This window comes from Anoplophora glabripennis, unplaced genomic scaffold (genome assembly GCF_000390285.2).
Source record: "Anoplophora glabripennis isolate ALB-LARVAE unplaced genomic scaffold, Agla_2.0 scaffold296, whole genome shotgun sequence".
Classification (NCBI taxonomy): Eukaryota; Metazoa; Arthropoda; class Insecta; order Coleoptera; family Cerambycidae; genus Anoplophora; species Anoplophora glabripennis.
The window spans coordinates 272,673-286,140 of NW_019416601.1; the positions used below are offsets into that span (position 1 = coordinate 272,673).

At 34.1% G+C, this 13,468-nt stretch overlaps 1 protein-coding gene across 8 annotated transcripts in view; it reads right to left on the reverse strand.

The window, feature by feature from the left end:
• The window catches only part of LOC108912586 (protein turtle), a 188,892-nt gene that overhangs the window by 18,005 nt on the left and 157,419 nt on the right, over positions 1-13,468 (reverse strand). For 7 of the 8 annotated variants that reach the window (XR_001964553.1, XM_018717849.2, XM_018717851.1 and 4 more), the window contains 6 exons: positions 12,525-12,754; positions 10,873-11,015; positions 9,974-10,244; positions 8,923-9,339; positions 8,291-8,728; positions 293-373 (listed from right to left, as the gene is read on the reverse strand). Coding sequence is in view for 7 of the 8 variants with exons in the window: in XM_018717849.2 (XP_018573365.1) it covers positions 293-373; positions 8,291-8,728; positions 8,923-9,339; positions 9,974-10,244; positions 10,873-11,015; positions 12,525-12,754 (1,580 nt within the window). In the remaining variant the exon portion in view is untranslated. The remainder of the gene's footprint in view (positions 1-292; positions 374-8,290; positions 8,729-8,922; positions 9,340-9,973; positions 10,245-10,872; positions 11,016-12,524; positions 12,755-13,468) is intronic. The other variant, XM_018717852.1, reaches the window with a different exon arrangement.

The following is a 13,468-nucleotide window of genomic DNA, read 5'->3' on the forward strand; positions in this document are numbered from 1 at the left end:
TATGCATATTTACTTTTTGTTAGAAACAAATAAAGATCTGCCTATTTTCGTGTTTTTTAATCTTGGGTTTAAGTCTACTTTATGCCACCAAAATTTGAAAATAACTGAACACTTTGTATAACTATCAATCTATCTATCTAACCATACTGCAATCACGTTAAACACATCTACGTCTACTGGCCATAGCCATATTGTATAGTTAAATAGTCAAAGTCCTACATGCAAACAATTTAAATTCTACGCTTAGAGCTAATGACTGAAGCTAAAGTTAAAAACGATAGGAACACTGTACCTTTGGGTCTGAAGATGGGTGGTAAAATTGGTGCTCCACTAGAATCAGTAGGCAAAACAATATTGCTATAATCTAAAATATCTGAAAATAAACAAGACGCTTTACATGCACTGCACTACTCAAAAGAACATAGGGCAAAATTAAAACAATAACATTTAGTCATGTCCATGCAGGATAATATTTACAATATGATTATTATTAACAGCATACCAATAACAATATGATAAAAAGGTTTAACAGAAAATCTGGCTTATTTGCAGTTCATCATCTCATCTTTACGAGAAAATAATTTTGTTTCTTTGCAAAATTATCAATTATTACCTATTTTTTCCAATAATTTAACATTAAGATGAGTTTGTAAATTAATTATTTAATTTTGTTTTGATAGTAATTGCCCCACCGAAAGATAAGAGAAAAACAAAGGAATTTTTTTTTCTTAGTTTTTACTTTTACTCACAGAAAGGTAGGATGGTATGAAATATTTGGGATCTTAAATATGGAATGCTTACAAGAAAATATGGAAAATAATACATATTCAGTTAGTTACAGATCAACGTTATATAGTCAATTAAATAATAAATTCTTACAGACTAAAAATATTGTGAGGTGTTATATTACAATGTTAAAATGGAATCACGATTTCATATTAGCAACAGGTTTTTTTTTTTTGACACAGGAATCATGGCTACACTTTACCTTTTCTCTTATTTTTTAACATTTATTAAAATATCAAATTAAAAATTATGAATATTCCACAATTCAGACAATTCAAAGCAATACGTTGTTTTAGGTATTATTACAACCAATATATTAAAGGATTTGACAAGCCTTTGTGTTTTAGTTGGCAATAGTTTAATCTTTATAAGATTTTCTTCAACGTTAAATATCTTTTTTGACAATTGAGACATCTCAGACCCTCTTAATTTCGACGTTACTGGTTATATCCAATTTTACACATACAGCGTCTTCACGATTACATCTTGAAGGGAAAAAACTTTTTTATTTATGAGAAAATGTAATTTATAAAAGTTTCTGCAGCTGTTTTTTGATTTTTATATCAACATGGTGATAAATCAAGAAGTTATATTTTTGAGAGTTTGAGTATAAACAAGACAACAGTGTTTTAAAGGATATGGAATATTTACAAATAAAAAACGATTTTCCTCATCATGGCATAATCGTGGGATACTATAGACAGTTGGAAGCATCCCAGAGAAAGAAATATTTTGCTCACGTCTTAAATATTTAACGCAAAGTCGCTGATAACTTCGTTTATAGTTTAGAGCTATGGTATCTATTGGAGAAATTCAAATATTTAAGTATTTTGTGCTTGATACAAATTTGTCGACAGGTACAGAAGAAGAATTTATTATCTCAATAACACAATGTTTGTTTTAGATAAAAAGCACCTTCAATTATTTGCGTTATTGAGTCTCCGCTACTGTGTAATGAGATTATTGTAATCGATAATCAAAAATGTTTCGCCGTAACTTTTTTACTAAAGATTTTCGAACCCACGCTCATAGGACACTTCTTGCTATAATACCTACAGCGAGATTCTACATTAAAGCTTCTTTGTAGCATACATCTGAGGAACAAAAGCTAGCTTCACACAAATAAAGAGTATGCCGCCGAATCAACATTTATTTTCTTAAACTTTAAAAAACCTTTTATTAACGTTCTGCATTTCCATTTTTAATAACCTGGTAAATGTTTAAACGTGTTCCAAATATGTTCTCTTCAGGGGGCATTAAAGAACAAACTTTTAGTTTAATATTATGCTAATGCAAATCCCGTTACATCTAAAGCAGGCACTTTCATAGTTCCCAACGTCTAGCATAGATTAAACTTACAATGCACTCAACGTTTATTATTCCAAAATATATCCCCAACTGCATTAAAACTTCCTCAAAATAATTTATGGTAGTACACAAGTAGCTGAAGAGGATTTAAATGAACATCAATCAACTACAAAAACAGAAAAATTGTTGGATAATGAGTAATATTCCTTAACGTTTAAAAAGTATACGAAAGTCGGTCACGATAGTGTACGCTGAAGGGTTGGTAAATAGATAAAAAAGTTCCATGCAGCACCGGACTGGAAACCGTGACCTACTAAGTGAAATACACAGGGCCATAAATAGAACAAGCAGTACTTGGAAGTTGGAATCAATGAAAGGGGTGGAATGTAAACACGCCAATGTTTGTACAAATCTGTAAAATAAACTTGGAAATATCATCGATTCGATAATACATAAACATTAAACCGAATAATCCCCTTGTAATCTGATTCAAACAAAGGATTTAATTATAAATTAAAAATAGTCGACAACAGAGAAGCTAATTCCACCACACATTTTGTGGCAGCGGTATTAGCAAAAATACAATCAAATTTATAGATTAGTTTTGGATTAAGTACATTTTGCCACCACCTTTTGTTGAAGGATAATTTGATAATGAGATTAATTAGTTTTATAAGTTCCATATGACTGTAAAGGGTCTCATGAATAAAAGGTAGCAAATGCCTTTACTAACTTAGTAACTTCAGTAACTACTACATAATACTATATGGAGGTATTGGCTTTATATTTAAAAGTAAAAGCATTTGCCTTAGTATAGAGAAAATGTCATTTAATATGGAGAAAACTGTTAAATCATGTAAGAGTAGATAACACTTCTGTATTAATGAAGAAAATGTGTAATTCCTAATCAATCATTTCATCCATGAACAGAATAAAAAACTAGTAGTGCACTAACAGTTATCCAGATTCAAATAGAGGATCAGAGCAAATGATACTCTGGAAAGAGGAACCTAGTATGGTTTATGGGTGGCTCCAAAATGGCCAGGGGGACGGGTGTGTGAATATACGGACTCAGACCCAGACGGAGTGCAAGACTGGGAAGTTTCCCACTGTATTTTAAGCAGAAATTTTAGCAAGAATGGCGTGTTTATCGGAGAATGAACGTAGAGGTTATAAACATAAACTCATATACATATTCTCTGACAGTCAAACAGCAATTAAGGTTTTAGACACACACAAGGTAAGTTCAAAACTTATGTGGGAATGTTTACATGTGCTGACTGAACTGGCTACCACAGATACCGTTAGATTATGTTGGGTGCCAGGACACGAATGCTTTGACGGAAATAAGAAAGCTGATGGACTTGCTAGAAAGGCATCCGAAACAGATTTCATTGGTTCGGCTTAGGAAAGTGACGGGACTTATAACGGGACACTGTCACTTTAGAAAACATCTATACAAGTTAAGACTTGTAGACAGTCCGGTCTACTGAGGATGTGACTTGGTGGATGAAACTTGTCTGCATATCCTGAGCGAGTGCCCAGGATTTGCACGCATGTAACGTATAACGCATCTGGGAAAATCCTTTTTGGAACCCAAATGCTTTTACTTTTACAAAATGCTTCTGTTTATTCATAAGATTCAAAGTGTTTGCGCTGAATTTAGATAATGAAGAAATTAGTTTTACTGAATATACAGAAAAAATATGTTGCATCAAAATTAGATTACAAAAATATTTGAAGAATTAACTCAAATGATGACGCAATTGTGAACATTGAATAAAAATTTCGAAATATAATTCAATTTCTCAAAATTTCGAAAAATATTCATATATGACACAATTCGCTACTGAACTGAATGTCAAAAAATTGTTTCCTGTCTTTTATAGAAATATTCAGATAGTTTTACATCCTCCTCAACCAAGATTACATTTATAAACTATTTTTATTTAGAAGCTGACCACAGATATATGAATCACATCCCGTCTGACTTCTCATTTAACGCCGACACAGATAACGATGAAATAATAGATACATTTTGCATCGGTATTTAAATGTCCTTGGTTAGTATAGATTTTGATGATAAATATTGGGTAAATAATTTACTGACACTAGCAATATTATAAAAACACTCAAATGTCTTTTTTTTTCTCTTAATATATAAACAATACGAAATATAGAATGCAAAAATTTGATCGCCATAACATTTTTATTCTAAAACCAGTTGCTTAGTAATTTTAATTTCCATTCACTCTGAATGCAGTTTTAAAAGTCGCCTTTAATTTTCTTTGAAAACCATTTCTCTCAGGCATAAAAATAAAAATATATGAATTGCGGAATATTACAAATAGCCATTTTATAAACCGCAGAATGTACCTAAGCTGCCGGAAAATCGTACAAAGGTCGAGGGTCTCCTAGGAATACACCATAAGCAAATCTCAACTCATTCAATCTGTAACTTTTAAAAAATTTCAGATTTTCAGCATTTTAGAGCTTTATACTAGAGACAAGCTGCCTTCAGGTGGTGGTCTTTTAAAATAAACATATATTGCAATTTCAGTAATACTATAACCAAGCACATATGTAGAAAATTTGAATGATCAATAAAGTTAATGAACATGTAGTAAAATGGAGTGGAATTATATAAAGGGTGTCCTAAAATTCACACATGAAGTAATTTTGTTAGAAAACACAGGTTTTTACTTAAAAATTGTTAAAATTTTTTATTGATTCATAACGTATACAGTATAGGGAATATGTAGGGTAAATGGCCTTCACGGCTTCGCTGGCACATGTGCAAATTTTGCAGTTTGCATAAATGCGGCGGAATTTCGTTGATACGGCGCTCAATTTCCTTCTTCAAGACACGGGTGGTCGTGGTATTGTTGGCATAACCCTTAAATATCAAATAAATCCAAAGAAAAAGGTCCAAAGGCGAACGGCCACATCTGATCACCAAAACGGGAAATTACATGACCACGAAATGACTCATGCAGTGAACTGTAGTTGTGAGTTTATTTCCTATTATTTTTTAGCGTTCTTGAAAATGGTAAAATTACAGCTATAAAAGGAGCTTTTCTCTCCTCAACTAGCGAGAATACCTTTTCTCCAGGAAATTATCGCTCATTAAATTACCCAACTTTGCGTTAATTTAACCATCCATCAGTTTTTGATGGTCTCCAGCAATGTAATCGCGCCCAGTTTCATATACCCTATCCCTATATGTTATATGTAAACAGTTTAGAACATGACATTACGTTAATCGCTGAAATGAAATAGTTTATTATTAATAACCATGAGATATAAGCAGTTATATAGTTTAGGTAAATCCTTGATTGAGTATCATTTACCAATCACCAAAGGGTTGGCTGGGCCGTAAACCAGAGCAGTGTATCTCATATTTTAATACGCTAAATCCGAACCTAAAGTTAGAATTATCGGAGCAGTTCGTGGTTTGATAACTCCTCTAGAAAGTGGTTTCTAGAAACACGAACTGATCCGAGAATTCTGACCTTAGATTCGGATTCCGATCTGGTAAACAGTCTGTGTTATTTTGTTTGTAGAAAAATGTACAGTTGTTAAAATAATCTGCAACAGGATGCTGCCAATATAGTACAATTACATGAATAATTCCAGAGCTACTTGCCAAGTCATCACTGACGACTGGTAACCAGCTCGAAAAATATTCAACTGTTGACACGGAAGCCAGCAAACCAAGCAATATGGCACAATTTCCTGGCAAAATATTAAAATGCATGTAGTTATCCAAGAACCAACATCTAAACTTATAAATACCTACATTATATTAAAATTCTTACCCGAGTCATCGTTTGGAGTAAAAAAAGGGGTTGGCGTAGCTTTAATTTGTGGGTGCGGTAAGCCGACATCTATCCCAGGGGAAGCAAATAGATAAGCATTGTTAGTAGTTAGGTTAATAGCTTGTTAAAAATAGTATAATGTTTGAAGATCATCTACAGGTGGAAATCAAATTCCAAAGGGACCTAAGCACATAGGGTTGTTTTAAAGTTAAACTGCTACATTATTCAAGACGTAATCATTTGTAACACCAGTATTAACACCAGTGGAAGCAGCCAAGGTGGTTTACTTGAACAGTGAATACAAACATGATTTACTGTATTTACTCTTATACTATTGCTATGACGTATTCAGTACATAACTAAGTTAATTTTAAAACGCAGTAAGTTGAATATTTATTACTTGTTCATCTAAAAACTACAATTTTCAAAAACTAAAATAAGATTGATTGAAAATAATTTTAAATTGTTGTTCTACTTTCTTTTCAAATTGAAATGTATTATGTGTAAATCTTTAATTGGCAATAGTAGCAATTTAGTTTAAAATTTTAGTAAATAATGCACAAAACTCATACAGGGTGGTTTATTAGTAATAGATTTGGGGTTAATTAGGTGTTATTAATTAATATTATTAGTCGGATCCAAGAAAAATGCTCAAGTAATAGCTGAAATGGTTAAAATAATCTACAATATTACATTCTATTTCTAACTAAATTAGAATAGGCTATCAGGAGCAATTATAAAAACCGATTTTATAACGAATCTAAGAAAGAGAAAAGTTTTCAAAATTTGCATAAAATAACTAATAAAATACCTTAATGAAAATGAAAGAGATTAAAAGGTGTTTTGAAATGAATTTAAATGCTATAATCATAATCCTAATTTGAACTTAAAAAATTGTAATATTAAGGTCCTAAACCACTGAAAATTTAATTTTAGCAAATTATATTATAAATATTATATAGTTTGAAATTGCAATATTTAAAAAGATCTATTAAATTACTCAAAAGGCAAATGTAACACAAATAAACGCTTAGCTGATTATTGAAAAATAATAAGGAATTTCAGTTAGTTAGGTACTATAAAATACATTTATTTAGTCAATAAGCCTGCCAAGGTAATGTTACCATAACCTCCATGTAGGTATAGTCTTTTCGAAGTCAGTTCAACGTGTATAAAAACTCCTAGCAATAAAATTTAATGAGTTTCATAGGCGTCCCGAAAAAAGTTTTCTGCTAACGGTAAAAAATATAATATTAATTTGTATAAAATGTGTAAAAAATTTCTATTATATGTTCATTTGACATATTTTAATTATTCATGTCTTTAAACGATTTTATTTTATTGATGGTAAATTTTGGTTATGACATCAAAAAACTTTTACTTTTTCATTAAAATATATTACTGCTCGTCAAGAAAGGATGAGGAAAGGTTGTTAGTTTAGGTTAGAAAAGTTATTAAATAAAAATAATTAATAAAATAATTCCACATTGCTGCACTGCACTGCTAGGCAATTTGTTAACAACTGAAATTTATGTTCCAGTCGCCCAGTGCGGCTGTGTTTGTGCGGAGTTTGCCCGCGCGCCCATTCTTCAACTGGTCGTATATACTTCTACCACCTCTACGTTTAGTTCGACTAGACCTGTGTATGGGTATGGCTAAATAAATGTGTGAACAAGTTTTTCAAATATTTCAATGCCGTGTTGCTGTGTAGCGACCGAACCTGGTACATACTGCCTAGATCTTTGGTCTTCAATTGAGCTCGGAAAGACTATACCTACTTCCACACAATTCAAACTGCAACACTGTTTAAAATATAAATACCGTAACTGTACATGTTTAACTTGTATTAACTTTTCTGCTTAATTTCACCTTTTTTTTTAAACTAATAGAATCCTTTAAAATGTGTACACTTGTTCGACACCCTGTATGTGTTACATCTTTACTTTTAACAGATGTGATATTCTGGCATACATTATAAATATGTGTTTATTTTTATAATAAAAGTTAGTGACCTTAATATTAACCACCAAGGTGCCAAAAATATAGATTATGGTAATTTCTTGAACAATTTATCGTGTCAAAAATCCATTTTCTAAAATAATTGAAAACAGGTACTACGCATTTCATTTTCCGCAATTATTTTGCAAGACATCAATATTAAAAGAATTGAAAAATATAAATTTTAACTCGATCTATTTTGAAGTTAACATTTAACACTTTTTCCAGTTATCTTCATTACCATCACGCTTACCTTCACCTTCTGTAGTTACCTGAAAATTTGTACCTCACTTTCTCAGTCCTTTTAGTTTATAAAATGAAGGATAATATTACATAAACATAAACAAATATAACTTAGTATATTAATTTTTTTTTCTCACCAAGAGTCCTAACAGTGATGATCTGACTCATCATGCCATCACCAAGAGCATTCTTCCCGATCACCTGGAACTCATAGGTGGTGCCCGGTGCCAGTCTGTTGATAGTGACCTGGGTGCTTCCTGAGGGCGTCACGGGAATGGTAGACCACTCGGAAACTCCCGCCTCTCGGTACCAAATGGTATAGTCCTGTTTGTAATCCGGTCCGCCACTGTAGCCGGGAAGCCAGCTAAGAGTAACCGAGAACTCGGTGGCTGTACCTGTCAGGTTATAAGGTGCGTGGGGTTGGGTACCCTCTACCACCAGTTGAGTAGCTGTGATGATGGTGGCCACTTCGTTGGTGGCAACGCACTGGTAGAAACCGAAGTCTGAACGGCGGAGGGATTCGATGGTGATGTTGCCGCCCACGATTTTTACTCGGTTCTTGGGCAAGGGGCTTCCTACAGTAGAAAAAAAATGGACTTTTCTATAATAAAATGATTTAAAATATATCGAGGCATCATGTTATACAGAGTGTTCTACAAACTTTGACTGATGGCAGCTGGGTTAATTTCAAACATTTTAGAGTATAAAGATATTGTTTTTGTATTTGGGTAAGTAAAGGTAGATTTTGAGAACCAACTACAACACTTACCGTCCCTTCTCTGCCACTGAACCGTCGGTTTCTGGGTGCCCTCGGCCTCCTGGGCCTCGCAGTGCATCTCCACCGTTTCCCCCACCTTCCTCTGATACATGGCTTCAGGTTCGATGGTGAAGACGGGCGGCTTCCTCACCAGGACCTCCATCTGCCCCGAACTGCCCTGGGTGCCCTGTGCGTTGTAGGGGGTGCAGGTGTAGCGGCCCTGGTGGTTCTCGTTCACTCGCGTGAAGAGCAAGGAGCCATTGTTCATGATCACTATGTCTTTAGTCTGATAAGGCTCCAGTAGTCTTTTATCTTTGGTCCAAGTTACATATTGTAGGGGCGGGTTGGCCTTGATGTAACATTGGACTACACCGGCCAACCGGAAGGGGAGGTACTGGATGGTAGGGGTGAAAGTGACCTTAGCGGGATCTAGAAGAGGAATTGAGTTATGGGTATATTGTTAAAAAGTATTACACCCCTGATAATGATTCAGTATGAGTTTCGGGCGATGAATGTACAACTTCACTCTTTGCTTAAAATTACCGATGTTTCGAAGACTTTATTGCGTCTTTTTCAAGGCTATTTAATTTTTTTGGAAGCGATTGCCACCTTATAATTAAGAATTAGAAAGGTAGGCAAGTCCGCTGACTTCGAGTATCTCCTTCCCACCGAAAAAAGTCAATTTTCGGCGAGGACTCTTTTTAAAGTTAAAATTTCACATAGAAAGCGCGAACAGATCGTCTTCAAAACACGACGTTTGGATGAAGTAATGACCGAGGGCCCCTTCGGGCCCCTCGACTCGCCGCTGCGCGGATCGTGAAAAAAGCCTTTGATAATACAGCCTAATAATTATATGGATATCTTCTCCAAAACTAACAAACACGAGGAAAAACAAAATGTATGTCACTCATTCAATAAATGTATTATTTATCTTTAGCCTTGAGAAAGGCATAATAAAAGACGGCGATTTTATGACTGAAGTTGTACATTTCAATATGATAACAAAGATCTTCAAGAAAAGCATGAGGTAGTATTTATGAAAGGCAACATTCGATAAACTCACATTCTACGTTGAGATAGGCCGAAGCGGATTGAGGTTCGCCAATTCCATTGCTGACCTCGCAAAGATATTGCCCGGAATCATCGGAGCTGACGGGATTAATTACAAGGGAACCGTCCCTCCTGATGGTGACCCTCGTTTCCAAGGAGGCCAGTTCCTTGACTGGCGCCCCTTCCCTGAACCACTTGACAGTCACATTGCCCGGTTGGGCTTTGGCTTCGCAGTTGAACTGCACCTTCTCGCCTTCCAGCTTGGTCTGGTTGGTCGGAGGCACCTGAAAATAAGCCATAAGCGTATACAACCAAAAATCGAAACTCTTTAAGGGGTATCTAAATAAGTGATTTTTATGTTTGGTACAGCTGATATTAAAATGATATTTCAACTAAATTTTATCACGTCTACATAAATTTTATAATTCGATGGTGATAAAAATTAATATACATATATTGTTTTAACTCGTGTTCTCAAACTTAGAGGTTATTTCAAAGCTTCAACATACTTAGTGACGTATCAGCACGTTATATTCGTAACTCTATTGTTAATTAATACAAGTAGTTGTACTCGGTAGTAATAATGTAAACTACTATACATATATCACATAAGATTTTACTACAAAACCTATTAAAGAATTTTTTTAAAATTAAAATCTGACTTTCTTCAAACTATATTTTGAATTCTTTTCCAAAATTTATATGTATTTATTTTCGACATGGAATATTTGAATACTTAAAAAATATCCAGTATATTTTTGCACTACTTCAAGAACTTTTCCTTAAGTTTGTCCAGTACGTCATGCAAGACCCTGTATAAAAGAGTAATTTCTGCTGTAACCGGAATACCTACACTTTTGAACTTTTGAAGAGATTACTTAATGAAAGCAATATTTTTCTCCGACCACTTACCATAATCACGGCACCCCCAGCTATAATCACTCGGGCAGTATGCGAGATCTGACCCTCCCCATTCCTGGCGATGCAGGTGTAGTCTCCGATGTCCTCGTGTCTTATGTTCGATATGCGCAGCTCCGTGCCATCATTGAAAACGCCTACAGGGAAAAATGAACACACTACACAACATGAACAGTGTTTTTCTAGACCATGATTGGACTAGGGGCCAACTAGATGAAGGAAGGATTCCAAAAATAACGTGAATGACGCCAGAAATGGTAAAAGAGAATAAAACTGAACATGAGTGTTTTAATCGTTTAGTTAATTGCATTCCGCTTAGTTTTCACATAGTTTTGTTTAACTTTTTTTATTAAATTTGGTTAATAGATACAGTCATTTTCAAATAAACATGCATATAAATATATGTAGCAAAATGCATAGTAAGAACGAACCACTGCATATTTTTAATATTTTTGTAAGGATGTGCTCCACTGAAAAGGAGGCTGGCTTTATATATTCCTATGTTGCCTACATTTAACATTAATAAAATTTCTTTTAATACGAATGCAGAACGTAAAGCAGAATTTGATATTTGTCATGTAGAAACGATAATTTCTTAATGCGCATGCTTCGGACAATAGGAAACCTTTTAGCCAAACGCGTTAAAGTGCTATGATGTTTGGTATATTAGTTGCGAATTTTAATATAATCGGTTAAACTTTGGTTTACATTACGAAAAACTGCTTAAGACAATAAAAATGAAGTTATCAGCTGAAAAAATGTTTCTAAATCGTTCACAAGATTCCAAGATGGCGGGGGAGCATCAAAGATGGTATAAAGACCGATTGCATATATTTTTTTCAATTCTAGAGGTATTCTTCACCATGATATGATGATTACCAGTTAGATGTTTTAAATAGTTATAGACAATTTTTCGTAAATGATGAGCAATGTTCTCCGTCTTTGTTGCAGGACAACACACAGGTTCTATGTCAAGAAAAAAAAAATAAAGAACTAACCCTCTGCGCCAAAAACATCAGTCAAATACATCGTCATTATTGGTCAGTAACAAATTACCTCCCTTAGATGTTTTAGCTAAAAATAATCATGTCAGATATGAAATAAGTTCATACTGGACAAATTATATAGACTTGTTGCTAGACTTCTATGACAGATGTCAACTGACTGTCTGACCAATTTCTGAACAGTCACATCGTCTGTTTAGGCTTCATGATGTTTTGTATCAATTATCGGGACACCCTGACACTGCATTTCCAACTTTTCAAATTATTTTCAGCAGTACATCAGCTATTTTCAAAATTATTTTCAATGTAAATGAAACAAATAGTCTTATATTTTATTAGATATTAGTCACCTTTTCACTAGGACCTTATGTACCAATATATCTATTTCTTAATTTGATAGAACCCTGAATGTTTCCAAAATTTTGTTCCAAAATACAATATTTGCACATTCGTATGAAATATTTAGGTAAATTCTGCTAATCAAGACCAATTATTGCAAAAAATTTTTAAAATGCACAAAATCACCAACTAAGTAAACAGGCGACAAACGAGTGCGTTAAAACAGTCATGTGCAGCATACGAGAAGAAAAACCAAATGACAAAAATGGTAACACGGTGGAACGGCAACAAATTGATATTTACCTATGGTGGCCGATGGTTCGACGGGGTTGGCATCTTTGTACCACAGAATTTCAGGTGTGGGAGTACCCTCCGCCTGACAGTTGAGGATGATGGCGTCCCCCAGGTTAACGTAGACGACGTCATCCGGCGTCACTACGAAGGTGGGGGGCGCGTGCACGTCCAAATGGAACCACGTTCCGTTCTTGTGCTGGTTCGGCGACCGGTTGAGGAAGACCACCTTACATTCGTACCTAAATGAAGGGATGGATTCAGATTTAATTTTTTTTAACTAATTTTGGTTCTCGACACATCGATCTCATTGAGGAACATACATTAATTTGACTGTCAAAGTTTTACATGGTGTTCCTTGACTAAATTAACTCTAAAGGTTTAAATGACAAGGGGTCAATTCTGACTCCTGAAGAAGATATAGCAGGTTGAGGATGACATGTTAATTTTTTAAGTATCAGTTGAAATAAGGTACCAAATTTGGTATACGCTTTGTCTATTGATTCCATAATAATTATTCATCCGTAAAGAATTTAACCCACCTTTATTGTCTCTTGAGAAATGTAAATATTAAACTGTAGTATGAAATAATGATGAGCAAAAAAATATACAGGGTGTTACCTACGAATGTTACTAACTTCAAGGGTATAATCTAGAACCCAAATGGTGTCGATTTAACCAAACTAGTTTAAACGAAAAATGTCACAAAAAATGTTACGGGGTGTTAAAAGTTTCTTTTTTATTTCTTGTTTTCTCTGTAACTCAGAACCCAGTTAACCGATTTGAGCAAACTTTGCTGTTGCTTAGTTTTTCTTCATAAAGTATGCAGTGATTATGTTCCTGTTAGGTTAAATCATACAAAGCGTTCAAACCCTTTGTGAATATTCTTCTGTAACTTTTTTGTACGATTAAATTTTTACACGCAACCATCAGAAATAGGTAGAGAATTTTATTCT